This window comes from Colias eurytheme, chromosome 16 (assembly GCF_061535395.1).
Source record: "Colias eurytheme isolate Ceu_HAF_F1 chromosome 16, ilColEury1 Martin Lab GWU primary, whole genome shotgun sequence".
In the NCBI taxonomy this organism is placed as follows: domain Eukaryota; kingdom Metazoa; phylum Arthropoda; class Insecta; order Lepidoptera; family Pieridae; genus Colias; species Colias eurytheme.
Genome location: NC_142995.1, coordinates 4,197,271 through 4,217,618, shown reverse-complemented (window position 1 = coordinate 4,217,618; position 20,348 = coordinate 4,197,271). Strand labels below are relative to the sequence as shown.

The 20,348-nt window shown below is 31.6% G+C and overlaps 1 protein-coding gene across 8 annotated transcripts in view; it reads right to left on the bottom strand.

The window, feature by feature from the left end:
* The window catches only part of Ih (hyperpolarization activated cyclic nucleotide gated potassium channel Ih), a 201,308-nt gene that overhangs the window by 90,205 nt on the left and 90,755 nt on the right, over nucleotides 1–20,348 (bottom strand). For 5 of the 8 annotated variants that reach the window (XM_090110932.1, XM_090110931.1, XM_090110933.1 and 2 more), the window contains exon 3: nucleotides 11,593–11,804. In XM_090110932.1, the coding sequence (XP_089967058.1) occupies nucleotides 11,593–11,804 (212 nt within the window). Of the gene's footprint in view, nucleotides 1–4,644; nucleotides 4,851–11,592; nucleotides 11,805–20,348 lie in introns of those variants that run through there. The other 3 variants (XM_090110939.1, XM_090110940.1, XM_090110938.1) reach the window with 2 other exon arrangements.

Genomic DNA, 20,348 nt, shown 5'->3' with positions numbered 1-20,348 from the left:
ATTCTTACATAATTATATGCAATACATATTATACCTATATTATTCGTATAATTAATGCATGTATTATTGCTTTAGAGATTACTCACATCGTAGACAAGTTTTATAGACTTTTTTTTAACGTTTGTGACATTAATTGATTAGGTACGGATGAAAGTTCGACCATTGATAAACAAAATTAATACGAATTCCTGATTATTTATCCGGAGTTGAACTAAACAATTTATAAATGTTCATTAATGAATAAATTACTGCTACTTGTAGTCTACATAAAATTATCTCTTCTGTAAGTATGTTACAAACAAAATTCTTAATTTTGAGTCTTTGTTTTTCCCATTATTTTCTTTATTCTATAATTTCGTAAAACTTACTGGAAAGGTCATAATTTGCAGACACTAATATGCTTAGTCATAAGAGTTTTATTATTTCAATATTATTTTGACCTTATTATTATTATATTTAGCTTTAGGTATCCTTCTTCTACGTCTTTATGTTAGTTTTCATTTGATATCACAAAAAGCTGGGTACATGTTGTAGTTTATACTTTATAAATAATATTGGAGATCCCTTCGGGTCTCTTATAAAAATAAACATCGAGTAGCCTTGTTTTTATGGGTAAGAAAAATGATCAGTTTTTACAGATTTGACAGAAAAAGTCCCGTTCCCGTCGTAGTTGACCGCATTAAATAATTTCACTGTTCAAAATATTTTAAAGCTCACTATGCACTTTAAACTAATCTTAAAAATTAATAGATATAACCACTTCTCTTTTCAACAATCACAATACAAGGAACAAAAAGAAAAAATCATATTCACCGCTCTTCTTTTCTAATTAAATTATTTCGTTTCAATTTTTCTTAATCTGGGACATTGAAATATGAAATTATTATACAAAGTTATAGTTTATAAATAGTTACCGCAAAACAAACTATCAAATTTAATTATAATGACGCAAAACGATATTTTTCGAGTGTTAAATACAGATGCCACCATAAAGTTTCGAGAAATACGTAATAACAGTCGGTTTATGATTTTAAAATTTTCACGTACCATTTTATAACTATTTTAAGTTTAACGACAGGATATTTTATTAGCCTTTTATGTATCGCATTTATGAAATCAACGAAGATTTAATATTGAAAATAACCCGTCAAAATTAAGCATAAAAAACTATTTAACTCGTTCAAATGAAATGCTAAAAAATACTATTACAGTATTTCCGGACTAAAAGAAACAGCTACGACATTGACTCTATGTTTTTGTGCAGTTAGCTATCCCTGTATAATTCATTGTCAAGGTGAAGGCCTTTGCAAGAATGCATACAAAAAGCTATTCAAAATACAGAACTTGGTGGAAATTGTATGAACTATATTTGTAAAGTGTATGAAATACGCTCATTATGATTATGAATAAAAAACATTTAATTTTATTTTTGTTCATCTCTAATGATGCTTTGGCTTCCTATTGATATGATTTGAATACGACGGTAAATTTTTAGATAAATATAAAATTTAATAAAATAAGACGTAGCCATCGAAAATTAAGAAAATCTTTGTATAAAAGTTATTCATAAGTAACGACCATTAAAAATATTCAATTGTTTTTATCGTAACTCAATACTTATTAAAACGACAGAAGACAACATTTAGGAAATGTTCATTCATGTTCCCTTAGGTTTAAATATTTTATTTGAACGTTGGTAGACAGTATTAAAAGCTGTGACTTCAAAGTAAATACAAAATGATCCAATAACTATAACAATTACACGCGAAATTGAGTCAATTATCATTTTCGTGGTCTCAAGTGTACCTATATGTTTTTCATTTTCCAATTAAATCGAAACCTCATATTATTGAAATTGATACCACACTTAACGTCAAAACCAGGCTCCAACCGCTTCAGGTATATAAAACCTCACTTCATTTTTATTATATAAATATATTTATATTATCAATGGGAACCAAATCAATCGTAATTAATTTGTATTATCTTTATTCATGAATCAATTTGTGAATGTTTATCTTTAGTTTTAATGTATAGCTATTATGTTATCTATGCTTCTGATTAAGAGCACTAACTATTATGTATTACTGACGCATAACCAATTAGGTTACTGTTTAATTTTGGCATAATAAAGTTGATGTTTATTATTATAGTAGAGAAAAAATACATAGAGAGCTTTAAAGTTTATATTAAAGTAGCCTCAGTGAATACATTAGCTTAAATATGATAATTTTGTTTAAAATTTATGCTTTTCGTTTAATCTGTCTTCTTTTTTCTAAATATGCGGGCAGATAAAACTCATGTTGAAGCATATATATTGTGTTCAGGCAAGATTTTTGTATTATTTGTTTATTTCAGGAAGACGAATGTTGTTATCTTCAAATACGAAAGATTTGATTGATGCATGTGAAGGCATTTATAAATTCATAGCAATATTTATATTAAAGCTGCAGTGACGTATTTGAATTGGATTAGTACTATTCATACAGTGCATTTGCATCAAAGGAACATAGAGCAAGAGCGTTATTTCGTAATATTTTACGAAAATTCGTATTCAGTGTTGTTTAATATTAAAACATTGCATAGAATATTTTTGTACTCACTAGGAACGAAAGAATGCTCTACGCCTGTTTACATTAAAATAATTTGACATAGTAGCACATAGTAGGGTTAGAATGAGCATTCGCTCGTTTGATGTAAATCCACTGTTATAGGACATAAAGCGGAACTATTATCCAAGTTTTTAAACCCAAATAGCCACTTCCTACAAGACATTAGTGGTACATTGATTAATGAACGCAACTAAACTAAATTCAAGTTGTTATTATGAAAAATGACTGAGATAATCTATTGCGTTTAAATGGAAGAGGAATTAAGACGATTGATGTTAGTTTTGCAACCAAAATGGCCTCCGGGGAGGTGTTAATTATTTCCAATACAAATTATATAGTCACGATATCTTTATTCTTTCTTTTTAATAATGTTTTCAGCAAATAATTGTATTTAAAGATTGTATTAGGCATGATGTGAGTAATGTTGTGTGTAAAAATTATTATTAGTATTAGGATTTTTCATAAATTCATTACCTATATTATGTATTAACTATTTCTTTCTATGTTCACATATCGATTCATTAGTATATAGTAGGTACTGGTTTGTTTTGTACATAATAGACATGCATCATTACAGTTTATTTATTGATTCCTGAAACTCATTATATCTAATGTATTACTTTCCATATCTGAATTGTATTATTATGTCTATACCTATAGGTAGAAATATTTATGGTAGATATAATATAACATAAAGTTGTAGAATTACTTATAGTTTTTGACGTTTACATATCTAATTGTTCCCAAAATGATCTACTATAGCTACGAACGCTACGCTTTCCTTCGTGTTTTAATAACATTTACAGAAATTATTTTTCCAGTCATTTAGGGAAGAAAATCGCTCAGGTACACACTACACAGTCTCCTATTCCTAATTTACACTTATATTTGATCTACACAAAAAAATACATTTTATATCAGGTTAATTTAAAATAATCATATCATAATCTAATTTGGACGCCTAATTCTATGTTTATACATATTTTTAGCCAATTGCCTCTTGAAATATAAATACGAAACATTCGTTCCTACGCATTTCACATTTAACACTTGCACTGACCCAAAATTCGGCCGCTCCAGATACAATGTGCATAAAATATTCACTGAGATCTGTCCGTGTAATATTCTTATACAAGTCTATATACCTACTTAATATTATAAAGCTAAAGAGATTGTTTGTTTGTTTGAACGCGCTAATCTCAGGAACTACTAGTCTGAATTGAAAAAATCTTTCGGTGTAGGATAGCCCATTTATCAAGGAAGGCTAAAGGCTATATATATCATCACGCTAAGACCAACAGGAGCAGAGCACTGCGAGTAAAACGGCGGGGCACAGCAAGTATGATAATATCCCTTACGATCTTTGTAAATTAAAGATCGCGACGGAGGTGTCGTATCTGGCCTACAATTAGGTATCCAATATCACACTCGTACAGTTAATTTGTTTAATAAACATGAATTAATCGTCGTCTTGACCACGTGATCGTATGGTAAATGATATTGTGATCAACCAAGTGGCTGTAACCAATACGTTGGATTAGACCAATGAAGGAATTACGGATATTACAGTTTCAATGTCGTAATAAGTAATAATAATTGATTTGTTTATGTCGGAGCGCCATTAATTGGCTACTTTGATAACGAATTTAACCAACGCTAAATGATAAGTGGCAGTTATGTTTTCCGTTTTGAGTGGAACTGTCATTAAAATTCGATTATTTATAAAATTAGAAATAGCTCTATCTGTAGTGTTGATCTAAAAATTGATTGCTTTGTTTATTAAATTTAAAATAGATTAAACATTATTGTTTAATTTTTATAACTTGTTAAGTAGTTTCAAGCAAAATAATACAGATATTATTTATCACAGGTGCATTAGTCAAAATTAATGAATGATGTTTATTTTGGCAACTTCAGTTTCAATAGCTCCGTAACCCAAATCTGAAAAATCACCACCGCGCCGTGATTCACAAAATAAAGCGACAACGTCGAATCAATTAAACGGATGTTAAAACACAAAAAATATGTATACCACAATGAATTTAGATTTCACACATTGTTAGAATTTCCGGACAACACAAAAGCTTGACACCCTGAAAATAATTATGTACGAACGTCACGCCGCAATCGTTGTCGGAACATTTTTGTGCACTGTTTTCTTCTTTATACAAGCACACGCGACGTTATAGTTTAAATGCGATCAGGAAAGACATGGGTATGTCTGCTCGCAGTGGTGGGCGGCGGTACACTGCACGTTTGTCGACTGACTGGAGAGCCATGCGCCTTGTCACTACGCGCTTCCAGCGTAATCATGGTCAATGTTAACGCGCTTTACTACCTGGTTCCTGGTCTTTCGTGCAGTTCGTGGTTTACTTTGTCGAGGTGGTGAGATTCTTCTTTGTTGTCAAAACACTGCAGCTGAATGCTGATGTAGAGTTTTCGTTTCTGGTGCATGAAAATTTTCAGGTAGGGCAGTTGCTGAATACATGTCCATATCAATTAGTCTGTTAGTGTTTTGTCATTATATTTTCGAGATACTTTTAATTATATAGTCACAAAACAGTCTAAATAGTTTAATTGTATGTTGTCTACACCCGTATAATATGCAAGATATATATCAGTGTTTCAATAGATCGAATTATAGAGTCGCAACATGTCATTTATTTTTCATAGGGTTCGTCTTTGCACCAGTATACTACACTAACCTCTTATCTAATAGGTTTTTAGTTTTAATATTGATTATTCTCTCCGCTGTGTTGCTCTAAAAAGTTTTAGTAGCAATTAATTGTTTTTTTCCCACCGAATATTCCAATCTGTTCTTGATGACAGTTTATCTGCAGTAGAAAAAGCTTATCACTAGAGACATAGCGGCACATTTGCGACTAATTATTATGCTTATTAATGATCGTTATATAGCTATCAGATAATAATTCTTCTATTTTTTTTTTCTAGTCTTAAATGTGATATTTATTGTTTCACTGAGGTTATTTCAGATTAAATGCAGCTGCGTGCGTAAAATTTTGCATTAAAAGTAGTAGGAAAAGAAACTGATACAAGGTACCATTATTCAACTATTCATCCGCCCTTCATTCGAACCGTTTTCAGGAAAAGAAAAATACAGATATATACATTGGTACAAGATGAGTATTTTAATTAGTTAGTTTCACAGTTGATCAGCAAGGGCGGATCTTTGATGTAGTTTTGGACCCAAGCAGCTCTGATTCGCATTCTGATTCGATTTTCATAGATTTCAAAACTAACGTTCAGTTTAACTTAACTTTTAAGAGTTATATCATAAAACCCAGCTTAAACTTTTGGCTTTTAAAATATCCAAACTTATTTCTTTCGAATAAATGAAACATTTCTAAAGCACTAGTTTTCCGAACGTAATACTTCAGTGTTCGAATATAGAAATAAACAATTATAACAAAATGATAATTATACAATCGTAATAATAACCAGACAAAGCTTTATATCTCTTTATTGAACCATCAAACGCGAACCGAAATTAAATAAAAACTAACCGCTTCAAGTATCCTGACCTAAAATAACAAGATCATCTACAAATCAGTTCCATTAATGAAGACAATAATGATCGCCAGAATGTTTTACAAATGCAATTCCCGCTCCGAGAGTGCTCAGCCCCCGTACCATGATTTTTTAAAGCAGTATTATTTCCAGTGTGGAAAAGAAATAGCGCTATATAAGTTGTCTAGCGCCATCACTTTCTCACACTGAAAATAATACTGCAACAAGACATCATAACCCCAGCTCGTTAATTATAAGACCTATACCTACAGTGCATGTCAATTGACACTCAGCTTTTCACGGTTGGAAAGTATCTAAATAATTTTAATAAGTTTCAAGACTTACTGCAGTGTACTTCAGAGGTGTAGGTCAATGGTTATTAATTATATAATAATTAGTGCTGATTGGTTGGATTGAAGCTATTTTATACTGATTATGAGTGGATATAATTATCAATATCGAATTGGGACTAATTTATAGCTTTCCACTTTCAAGTTTACTTTATTGGCAATTTTTCAATGAGGGTGGTCAAAGACAAATTTTTATAATATTTTAATTTGCAAGCTGTAGAAGAGTAGTTATCACTGCAGAGTAGGTATGACACTATTTTTCTTACATTAGTAACATAAATGTGTTTGTAAGGACTGATTTTTCAATCCTTGGTTAACACTTATTCGTCGAATAACGTATTAAACTACCATTTCAAAAATGTATTCTTTGCCCGTCTTTGACAGTTTACTTTGACATTTTAATATAATCGTGTAATACTTTATTGGGTGGATAAGTTTTATCCATGGATTGAAAAATCGGCCCTAAGAGTAATAAGTTAATTATTGGGAAAGCTATACAGCTTTTAATACTAATATCTATACATTTTGACTCTAGAAGTTTTAATATAAATTATTCTACAAAATGTTTTACTCACAGGTTTTACTAAATAAAAAAATCCAACGCACGATGTTATATAATTTGATAGGCGGAAAGATATAGTAGCACGTGCCGTTAACACTGCTTAATTTTTCAAGTAGTTATAAAAAATATTTTCATTCGAATGTTAATTGTATGAAGAATCACGCAAACGTTAAGATTTAATAAGGGAGCAATTAAAGAAAAATGTTTTTTTTTTATTTGTTTTAGCCATCATCCGTCTGTGCATAAGGTATGTTTAAACGTGTCTTAAATTTTTTTTCAGGAGATACATTTTGGTTTCAGCTAGCTCTTCATCTGTTTGGTTTGAACCTTTCTATATCTCTTATTAAAACAATAAAAAGGAACGATTTAATAGTTTATTTATTACGATTTTAGTGAGATATACAATATACACCTACCAATTTTAAATTTAGTTTACAGTGATACATTTTGCCCTGCTTAACTTTTTTTTATCCCACGGAAAGCCAAAGGAAAGTAAAATATAACGTGTAATCTGGAGTTCCTTTGCTGCTTAGGGACTTTTATAAGGAACACATACCTACTTATTTTAAAGCTGTTTTGCTCATATATTTTCTCTAAATATCAGAACATATCTTTGGTATTTTATGAACAAAAAGCATCTAGTATAATCATTGTTGGTCCTTTTAACCGACATTGTCAAAACGCGAAGGATGTTCTGAATATGCTTTTTTATTAGGTTTACACAATAGCTGACTATTTTTGCGCTCTAATCATTGTACCAACTACCAATATACATCATGTATACTGGTTTTACATTTTTACGCATTATTCATCATGTCCGAACTAAGCTTGTCATATTTTGAACACATATCGATGATAAATCAATGTATTCACAGAGCTAACTGTATGGGAATGTCGAAAACTGATTTATCTCGTAGAACAGATGTAACGTGTTACGTGATTCATAAATGACTAATAGATAATACGGAGAAATCTTTCTACTTTTGACCTTTTAAAGTAAATCGTAGCTGTAAGGAAACGCAATATAAACACTATTACCGCAAGCTAGTGTATTTATTATTTAAAGGAAAATAAAATGGGAGAGGTGCCATTTGATATCAAGCAACAAAACTATATAAATGTTAATATTGCTCTATATTTGTACGATTTAAATACAGGAGTAGGTAGAAGCTAATACATAATATTTATAGTCCAAATGCTATTGGATTAAACAAAACAAACAAGACGTCATTCATTAAACTGTTTACCTTACATTACCTTCTACTTAGTTAATAATAATTATCATGTTGGAAACGCGCACTCAAATATAATATTTTATCTTACTACTGTACTCTACAAAATATTACAGGTCTTTTTAAAAATCGTTATTTAATACTAAAGCCTGTCGATTTATATAATAAAATTGTAACGCCAAATGTGTGAATGCTGTAAATTTAGTTTTTTGACTTTCGTCATATTAATAATGCTTCTTCTATCTATTTTTAAATATTTTTTATCACTGAAAATATAACTTCAACATTGCTGACCAGTGTAAATTATACACCGCCTTGTGGAGAAATTTTATAACTAAAAACCTCAAACATTGAAACTTGGAAACTTGATTCATATGTAATGAATTTTCAAAACTTCGAATTTTGATAACCTCATTGTTATGCGTCCCAGTCCTTATTTAATCTTATGAAACTAAAGTAGCCTTACAAGTTATAAGTCAGTAAATAGCAGACCAAATACATAATTAAATGGAAATGGGCTTATAACGTTTGGCTGGAATTTGCAAGCGTATACAATGTTAATGCGACGTCCTAATTGACGAGGCAGTGGGTTTTACAGACCCGATGTTTTGCAAAATCATCCTGCCTCCTTGTGATGTTGGATGCGCTGAACATTTTATATGTAAAATTTATTAGGTTTTTTAGAATAATGCATGTTATTTGCCAATCCGTCATCTACATTTACCGTTTTATGATTTTGATATATATGCTTCTAGGAAATTTATTTTATAGATTTTATAATGAGTCATAGAGGGGATTATTTGCGGATAAAGTTTTACTACGATTTTTATAATACTTAATTTTATAGTTATCATACAGGTAAATAGTGAATAAATTATTTTATAGAATTCACAAGTACTTGAAAAATTACAATGTTTCTGCTACGCATTTCCTTGCAATATTTCAGTAAATTAAAAAAGTCTAATAGTATTTTACGTTCGATGAGATTCTGGTACCAATTCTAAAAGCAATCTATACTAATATTATAAAGCTGAAGAGTTTGTTTGTTTGTTTGTTTGTTTGTTTGAACGCACTAATCTCGGGAACTACTGGTTCGATTTGAAAAATTCTTTCGGTGTTAGATAGCCCATTTATCGAGGAAGGTTATAGGCTATATTTCATCACGCTACGGGCAACAGGAGTGGTCGAGCCACGGCCCCACGGGGGTGAAACCGCGCGGAGCAGCTAGTTGAGTTATAAGCATCCAAGCATAGTAAAACCATGTTTATCTCATTAATTATTATTATCAACTAGCATTTATAACAATTCAAAAGGATTATGTAAATTGACACATCTGCTCTGACCCTTATTCTAAAAAGATACACATCTAAAACTAGGCTAGTTTCACATTAAAAATGTATATTTACCATGAATATTTACTCAAGCACAAGGAGTATGCGGTTGCAAGTGGAAAATATATAATGACGTTGTTACACAATAGGTCAGGGTTAAGCCGAGCGTCACTGAAACATTCTGCTATTTAAATTTAAGGAGTCTTATAAAATCGTCTCTTTACGAAACACGATGACTCTTGACGGTGTTATAAAAAGAGAAAAGAATAAAATAAAATACTGCTACATTTTATAGGGGCGGTAATCACCAGTTAAGGTCTAGAAATAGCTGGAACTTCCAAGGAACTGAGTGGATAAAAGTGGGATTAATTTTATTATAATGAACACGTGTCAGCCGCGGGTCAGAGTATGGATATGGGTGGATCGCTAATGAAGATACATTCGGGTTTTTTACTTATATTTCATACTGTTCTGTATTACTGAAAGGCGAATTAAGTGTCTCATTAAAAAGGGAATGCTTTTGCCAGACAACATTTTGTAGATAGCTAACCAAAATCATCGGCTCTGACATTTTTATATTTATTATTTTGTAGAATTGGACCAAACGAGCCTTTAGTACGAAACAAAATGATGATCTAATTCTAGGCAATGAATCGATGAAGAGACACAAATGTGAAATGTATCTGTATACACATCTGGGGTATGCCCACAAGGGACATATACTTCACTTTAATTATTCAAACGGCATTGAGACGTTATGCAATATAATTCAAATTTAGCTGAACTACACATTTATCGTGTATGATTGTAATATTCAATATTTTACTTTAGATAATATTTGAAAAGTCAGCTTTTTAAGTTGTCTGCGTGTTCTAGACGGATTAATTTTAAAGCTTACAGATTCCTGGAGATCTAAACGGTAGATCGGCTTAAAGTATTCACTATATCGATTTCAATTTCAAAAGCCGTTATCGATTCCAGTAATCTTTTGATACGAGAGGTATATCCTTTAAACTGTGTAACTACCGTTAGTGATATAGGTATCTACTTTTAATAATTTTGAAAATTTTATGTAATTTTTAGGTATATTATCTTAACGGGATTAAGGTTATTCTGCTCGAGGAATTGTGATATTTTGACTCTTTTAAAAACAAAATAAATAGCTTGTTGCAGCAAGCCATATAATTATGAGTACCTATATGGTAGATGCAACTAAATTTTATTTAATCTTATAGACTTTGTATTTTTCTTCCTTTCTATTTCTTAATCAACCTTTTCCATGTGGTACTTCTATATACGATAAAATGTCATTGAACGAATGTAAGAGAAAATCTGTATGTTTCGCGCTTTGCATCAGAATGTTTGACTTCCTTGAGTCAATATTGCGGTTCCTTGTTACAAATGTAACAAGGCATGTGCAAAGATATCGTGGTGTAAGACTCTGAAGAATAAATAAACATTTACCATGTTGCTGCGCTATTTATTATTTATTATGTTATAAAATTCCTGGATTATTTATTGTGACGAATGTATGGAATGAGAAAGAACTTCCATCATATTAATTATAATTTCAACCGTTTAATGTTTATTTGACTGCAGTTTGCAGTTTTCATACTTCACAGAAGGTTTTGCTGACTATTGAGATATTAGATAGTCTTTTCAGCTATATAAATTTATTGATTATAATGAATATCGTATTGGGAGCAGATTAGTGCGTGTGTCTGTTTTGTAAAACATTAGAAGTAAAAATTGGTCATCTTCATCTAACTCATCTTACATCATCAATACCTACTTTTTCTTTCGATGAAACCTACCTACTGCACTTTTGCATAGGCTTTTTTATTTTATCAAATGCAGTAACTGTTCAGTTTGTATTTAGCAACTACGCAGAACTTCTTAGCATCCAGCGCACCATCTAATGATCTGCTATATTATGGAACTGCTGCTGTAGGTGCCTTCATTCATTCGTTGTCTTACCTAGAAGCAGGGTCTCGTCGTCAAGGGCGGTGACGAGCGAGTCCGTGCAGCACGTGTTGGTGTTGTCCATGGAGATGCGCACGGAGGCGCAGTCAGCCGGCGAGTGCGGTAGATGCTCGGCTGACTGCGTCGAGACCCGGCCGTTGGCCAGCCGTAGTGACGCCGTGCGCCCTCCAGTACCTGCCGCCGCGCCGCCTCCACCGTCATCGCATCTGGAGAGAATTAATTGGGTTAAGGAATGGTAAAGACATATAACAAAACGGTACTATACGTAGAGGGTAATAAACTTGGGTTAAATCGTGGTAAAGATGATGATTGCACGTGGCAAGGTGGCAAGGATGGCACGTGTGTGTGTGAAATAAATGTTTATTCAGTATGCTTTTGTTCTTTTTCCTGTTTTTTTTTGCAATTGTTTAATCATTCATTAATGACAAATAATTAAGGTTTCAAAATGTATAGAAGTATGTAATGCAAGTTAATTAATTTTTGTTTTTGAAAAGGTGATTTAACAGCATTTTAAATATCTAAAACTATTGGTGGATAAAGCAGTTCTTCTTTTAGCATTGTAGTCACGTAAATAATATTGTATGAGTCAATCTCGTTAAGATACAACGGGTATTGAATTTCATGACCAGTAAGCCACCTACGTGCTAATGATATAATACAGATGAATCAAACGGAGGAAAAAATTATTGTTCTCCGTTTTCTATTAGAGACTTCTATTCAAGTCATGACTACGATAGTACACTTAACACAAATTAAATTAGATACTAAGTATAAGTTCGTATTATACTTATACTATAGAAATTGAAAATAAAAAATACTTTCATCAGTTCCTGAATTGCAGAAGTTGGTAAATAATGAGATAGAATTATTGTAACAAGATTATACAAGGTTACATTTGTAAAAAAAACTACAAATCTATCACCAAGAGATTTATCTCTTGATTGTATATGGTTTTTTATTAAGATTAATCCAATCGAAAGTTACGGATTTCTCATTTTAGTGTAAACCAATAGAATATAGACGATATGATGAAGCCGAAAGTTAGGGCATTTCTCCTACGTGCACTTTTATAACTACAGTAAACATATCAGAATCTTAATCTTCTGGTATCTGCTCTCTGATATCTGATAGTCTTAGAATTAAAACCATAGCTTCTTTACTTTACCATGATACTATTAATAGTTTTATAAGAATAGCAATATAGCAGGCACATAGCAGGACACATTAATATGTTTACTGACATAATCATATGACTAAATGTGGATGTGAAACATACATGAACAAATGATCCTGTTTTACTTCATCCTCATAAATATAGTACATACTTGGTAATAATGTATTGCAGAGTGGTAATAAGTAAATCGCGTCCCTTCTGTTTTGTTTTATACTGAAAATATATATTACGCTGTGACTTGTGTATCGAAAATGTATTTTCAGATGTCCTGATTTAGTACGGAAATGAGATGTTTTTATTATTTCTATAAGTAGTACCTCTCATAAGTTTTTTGTAAATGTTTTTGGCACGATATTTTTAGAGATAGAGCCAAAATCAATATTTTTCGTACGTATTTGGACTGAATAAAACGTTTAAAAAATCTTACCAGTTTAACTGTATATTTTTAAAAAGAAATGTATCTATATGAGACGCGAATGTTACAAAATAACTTTTTTCTTACATTTCATCAAGGAATCCTCACAATTTCGGTAGCCTTTGTGTAATTTATTCATTGCAACACACGTTTTTAAAACGTAAATAATAGCTTTATTGTTTTTCTTTAATGTGTATCTCATAAACTTTTCTTGTACCAAAAGAAAACATTCGTTTACGCTTCGAATATTCATGTATTCATATATAAAACATTTCATACATTAGGACCTACATTAGCTGTAATTACGAAAGTAAATCTTTTATAGCGTATTTCCGCATGCGGTTATAAAAAGGCATTTGACAGTCAATTTCCAAATTCCAGGCATAATTCCGATCACCCTTAGCTACATTACTGGATATAAAAAGGCTATTCGTGACGCAATTTGCGTAATCTAGCTGGCCGAAATGCCGAACGAAGGGTGAATTTATTTGTAAGAAAATTTGTATGGAAATAACTTGGTTGGTCGGTTCCGGTTTGATTGACTTATTGTATGGTTGCAGGGTTAGTCGTCTTCACAAAATTTTGAGATGTTTGTCTTTATAGATTGACAGTAAATGTTTAAAAATATGTAAATGATCCCAGCTACAAGTTACCTACTAATATTATTATTTACACTCGAAGTTTACCTACATAATATCTTGGAAAAGTCGAAAAATGATAGAGACACGTTATTTATATTGATGTTTATTAAAAATTAGGTAATCTCAATAATTTCCATTAAAAACAAATCTCTAATTTTACTCTTGAAAGCTTTAAAAATTCATTATCAGTAACTTAATAGGCATACTAATTTATTTAATATAGAAAAATACAACCAAACCAAGTAAAAAATAACATCTCTAAATACTAAGACTCATATTTCAAGTAGAATTTATTAATGCTCCCGAAAATTTTCTCCATATACGCCGGCTAAGAAAAGCTTTGTCCTAGTTTCCCGAAAATTCAAGCACACTTAGGTATAACTTGTACAATATTTGTGCGAACAAAGCCTTCGGGGCAGTTTCGACGTAGATCTAATTAAGGGAAAATATTGTCAACTTGTTTTCCTACAGAGATTAAGGCAAATCTACGATGGGATTTTTGCCGTTTTTTATAAAATAAGGATAAATGAAAGTACCTACGAAAAGTACCTAAGAATCAGTAATTTTCCACATGAGTAAAACCCGCTGTATTACGTAACTGTCGCGAAGAGACCTAATACTTGGTGTAATCCGTATTCTAAATCCCGATATAACATTAGTTTCCCGATTTACATTTATATGAAATTTATACAAAAATGCTTATTACCCTGTTTCTGAGAAAGCCAGATAGAATAGAAATAATAAAATATAACAAGTAACAGCGAAGAGAGGTGTATACCTCTATCTTATTATTATGAAGGTAGGTATAATATGTTTAGGTCTATGAACTTGTGTGAGGTCAAACATAACAAGAGAAATCCTAATGAACGATATGTTATGGAAACAATAATAAACACAAAAACATTGTATTATAGGAAAGTTATGTTATGAGAATCGGGCAAGCTGCCTCAATAAAATATATTATGCTACGGGGAATCACACCCAAGATTGGAGAAATTGGTAGCATATTTTCAATACTAAACTAATGTTATAAATGCGATGGTTTGGAACTTTGAATAGATGTGTTGATGTTTACCATTTAAACATATCGAGAGTTATTGCTCAATCGCATGAAAACTACTGAACGAACTTTGATAAAACTTATCTGTATTGTAGCTTATGTACCGAAAAAAACACATAAGTTTTAGAAATATGTATAACAACAAATACACGTATAGGTATGTATGCTTTGCTTGACAATGCTTTGCCTTCCTGGAATATTGACGACAATATTTATAAACTAACTGAATTTCTCTGAAAAATCAAATCGCTCGACAGTATTAGATCCGCATGAAATATTTCAAGCCACTTTAGCTGCCCCTGGGGGCTTGTAGGATGGTTATTTCGATCCCGCTTCGAGTAAAAAAAACATTTCCAGACGATCACTGTATCGGATTTTGTACAAAATTGGCCTTGTATTACTTGTGCACTAGAATATCACAAGAATGCCTTTGTGTTGTAGCATAACGATATTAATTGTTAAGAAATTTTTACTTTTCCTTTAATAAATAAAAGGCATCTAGCAAAGTCCAAATACTAGGCCAAAATCGTATACATATACAAAAATACAGGTTACGTAGATAGGAATTGAACGAATTGTAGCATTTAATATAGTTTAGTTTTTAAACATATCGTCGATATTTAATGTTCAAATGGTTCTATTGCTACCCAGATAATAGGAAAAATATTTTCTGTTGTTCAATTGGCTAATTTAGAAGTTAAACTGATGCTTTTCCCCGAGGAGTGTTAGATCCATTTCCCATCTGTTTCACTGATTGAGGTTTTCCTTGGGGTAAAAATACGGCCATTCTTCTATGACACACGTGTTCTTTTGTTTTATTTGGGGTTATACACGGTATACCGTGTGTTTGGGACAAATATAATATGACATCAAAAGAATAGTTTGTTTAATCGATTGAGCAGGGGTTTCATCAAGTGAATATAAGGTTATTCAGGTAACTGTATGTATCTCAAAGTGATCTGTAACCCTCAAAGCCGCCCAGGCATGCGTGGTCACGCCAATGACGTACATCTAACGACTCGATACTGGTTCTCGAGCAACCATTCCATCTTGACCTCATGAAGAGAGGCGGACGCGCCCTCCGCCGAGAGGGCGTCAATTGTGCTGACGCTATAGAGGTTATTTTTATTTCCTCTTTGTTCCTCGCACAAAAGAATCTTAAAAATTTAACACGTACAAGTAATCTGCGAAGTGTGAACTTTTCCACGATCCAAGGTACGTGCAGTTGTACTTTTGTTAACTCTATATACCTACGATCGCGATGTATTAAAATGTGCCGGATAAAAATGAACGGAGCATACTTAGATGTTATATAAGGAACGGCGAGCGTGAGTATTCATGAGAATTTGTGGAAAACTTTTAAAATTATTGCGTAATATAATATATAGAGAACTGGACTTCCCCGATTAAAACTTATTCATATACACGTACTCTTTCTTGTACCTACTTGTTAAATAACATGTATTAGCTTGATCTAATTGCAAACCTATATAAATAATTGCGTGTACCGTTGTATTATTAACAACTGTGTTGCGCTACAGCGAAGATTTACCTGGGTACACGATATCTATATATTAATTACTGGTCTTCTAATATTATATCATCACGAAGGAACATAACTTATCTGAAGCGCTAATCACTTAAGTTATAAAAAGACATGATTGTCTGATGTTGCTATAAAATAGAAGCAAGACAATATTCGAGCAAAGGTCCTTAGGCTCTTAGTATATTTGCATATCAGTCTATATACAAGTATATACAGTCTGTATAGTTATAAACTTCACGTGAACTGCGATAAGACACGAAATTTGAGCCATCCCCAGACGGATAATGTTTTTATACGTTACAAGGTCAACCGTGTCATATTATGAAACTGAGAAATATCTTCGATATGTCACATGATTGATGACCAAAAGTCTTAAGTTAGATAAGGCCCTGTCATGTGGAATCTATTCAAATACTCTGGTACGAACATAAATTATAGTTGAAGGTACAATTATAGATATGTTTTGAAACGAATAAGAAACGAGATAAGTAGTATTGAGTCGAATTATCCGTTTAATCCGACATTGTCTGTTTCTCGGTAATTCAATGGCACATCTGTTGTCCTCCTGTAGGTTCAATTACTAACTTATTCATTATTTCGCAATGTAACTACTACTTGCGAGTAATATATAAAAATTGTAATTAATTTTTGAATCATGAATACCCTACTTCTACGAGTGCCTTGCCTATTTGTCATGATCATTTTACATAATCCCTGAAACTTTATGAATAAGAGAATTTAAGACTGACAGACTCTTTAGGCAGTAAAATTGAGAAAAAAAGGTGAAATATACGATGATATTATACAAAACAAGAACCGCATTATAAATGATTATTGAAAGAAGTAATGAGACTGCTCGTTTACCTTTACGACTTGGTGAAGAACTCAACTTCAGTTAAGCAAGTCTAATTCATCGAATAAATGGCCGCCCAGCCGCAGCTACGCCACAGTCCTCTCATTTATTATTTTTTGCTGAACAATTTTAATTGGAAAGAGTTCGCAACATGCAGACAAATTAAGCTGGGAAGGTGAACGCTTTCGGGCGCTAATTCACCGCTGTTCTATTTTTCCTGACAATGTGAACATGGAATAAAATTACGTACATGTTTTATTCGCTGCTACCGAAATTCGGCGTTGCTTTTGTGTTGAGGGGAAGTCTCGTGACGTGCTTTTAATGGTTTCATAAAGAATGAAATAACATTAGCCTTGATAAAAATTTATTTGTGTATGTAAGGAAGTTATGAATATAAATAAACGATGAATGAGTGGTAATTTAATGGATGTTGTTTTATTTCGAAATTTTTTAAAAGTATTTTAAAAATGAATTTATCATTCAATTAACTGAAATTATATCTATAATAGTGTAAGCACAAGTCACAAAGATGGTTACCTATTTGGTTATGTACTTAATAGAAAGATAGTTTATTAAATAATGACCGGCCCAATAAAAGAAGATTAATCTATATTCCACAATTCAAGAACAAATTCCTTAGAAACCAAGTGGTCATTAAAATTTCCTAAATAGCGGATTAGGTGATGATCCATTTCCATTTGGAACTAGAATTCCATCTAATCTCGTACGTCAGTGACACATAATATGTCAGTGTAGTATGGAGTCGGGCTACTCGCCTGTCATACTGCTGACAGTGAAGCGGATTGTGAGCGCTTTTTCGCTTAATCTTTTCGGGAATAGCGCTTGCAGTGTTAGTTGAAGTTTTAATTGTAGTATATATTTTTTAAGAGCTTGCTCGAAATTGAGGGTCGCCAGAAGATAATAAGTACACATATAAGTAGATATTGCTACTTTTAAGCATTATCAGCATGCTATAACATTCAGGCCTTTGAACGTAAAGAGACTAGGCTATTAATTGAAAGGCAGTTTATGCCATTTATTTAGGTACATAGTGATTGCTGCGGCATCGTCTGTTAAAAATATTAATGTATTAAACACATAATATAAATAAATTCCAAATAACGCAGAAGTAACAAACCTAAATACTGTCTAATTTAACTTTGATTCAAATCTCTGTAATAAGGGTTCGAAACACACGAGCAACATTAAGAAGTGGCCGGCTGCCAATCTGAAAAGTCAATTAAAAACTTCAAATTGGATAGGGCGGAATTATTTCATTAGAATTGCTCAGCGGCCATGAATCTCCTTTAAATATTCTCTAGTACTTTTAAATGTTCATCTTAATTTAGCGTTAAAATGTCGAGAATCCGGAGACCGTTGAAAAATGTTTGTAAATATTTTTAAACTTTAATTTTCTTGTACTCAGGAAATGAACCCTAGTCTTAAAACCACCATATATAACTTTTTTTTTTAATTTGAATTTTTATTAAACTTTCGAATTAAAATATCCGATTCCTTTTATTATAACTAATCGACAAGTTTATTTTTCTTTAAATCGCTATACAGTTTTGGAAATAACATTTTCATATATGAAAATTCTATCCATGCCAAAGTATTAAAAAAAACTGTAAGCATAAAAATCAACGATTTGCAATTATAACAGTCAATAGTTTTATTTTTTTAAGATAGGTAGGTACCCGTGCCATTCATCAATATAAAACGAAATCTCATTTATATTTCACTTTTAAATAAATCCTACATGAAAACTTTATTATCTTATGTTCCGCAGAGAATACATTTCAACGGAATAAATGAAAAGCCTTTCTCTTTTTGCCGAATGCAGAAAATTTTAAAATGTATGGAATTTATATAATATTTCACAAGTGAGAGTACCTAACGCAGATCATATGTTCCATTTATTTATTTTATTTTGAAAATAAAAGTCAATATTAATTAGTGTATCAACCTTTTTTGTATTTTCCTTTTCCATGCCTGAAATAGTTTACAACAATTTCATCTAGTCTACTTACTACACGGCTATAATCTAGTCTACTTACTACACGGCTAAAATTGGACCAACTAGTTATTTTATTGACTTAAAATTTAATTATAAAATGCCTGTATTTTTAATTATAATTTAAATGAGATATCCGTGATTTTTCCTTCAAGAATTTAAAACTGAAAACAGGGCGCCATCTTGCTGTAATTCAATGACATAATTTAGGACTTAATCTTTTATACTAATTTTTTTCTGAGGTTTCATACTATCATAATGTGAATACCACGTCATCACTACCATTATTCTACTAACGAAAATACTAAAATAGCAAGAAAAGACCAGTCTTTCCAACTTGCAACCCTGATGGAGCGAATCACGCGATCGCGTGGTCGTGTCAGGGGCGGCAATGTCGGTAGAGCTTTAAAGGTTGTATTATGTTATGTGTGTATTAGTTTTCTTATATTTGTACTCATTAAGTAGTGCTATGATTCATTTATTAACAGTTATCATGGAGTAAAAGTCGAGGGATTGATTATATTATAACTTATTTAAAAAAAAAACGTTATACTCGTAAGTTTTTAACTACGTAGGTACCTATTATAATATTTTTATTTTGCTCTTGTATATATGTTTGTTTTCATAAAGTCTGAAGAGTACTTAGTGCGTAGATTGCAAGAAGCTTATCTACTGGTGAAATCCTTGTAGATATTAATAAAAAGTCAAGCTCTAACAGGACTATATCTATATAAATTTTAATAAAATTCATCATTGAAATTGATGGATGAAAGAAATCTCCACACTTATTCTCTATTTATTTATTTATTTATTTATTTATTTATTCATTATTACTCCATATTCAACTTATAATATCTATAACATTAGTATAAGCCAAAAAAATGAAAAATTTGAAACGGCTAAATTATTCGCAATTAAAGAGCACCATCTAGTGTCAAATAGCATAAATGTTGTATGTGTTTTATATGCGCGCCATCTACACGTAGCATTAGATAAACAAAGCTACGGCTTTATACCGCTTATACTTGAGCGCTTTTCAGAGAACAA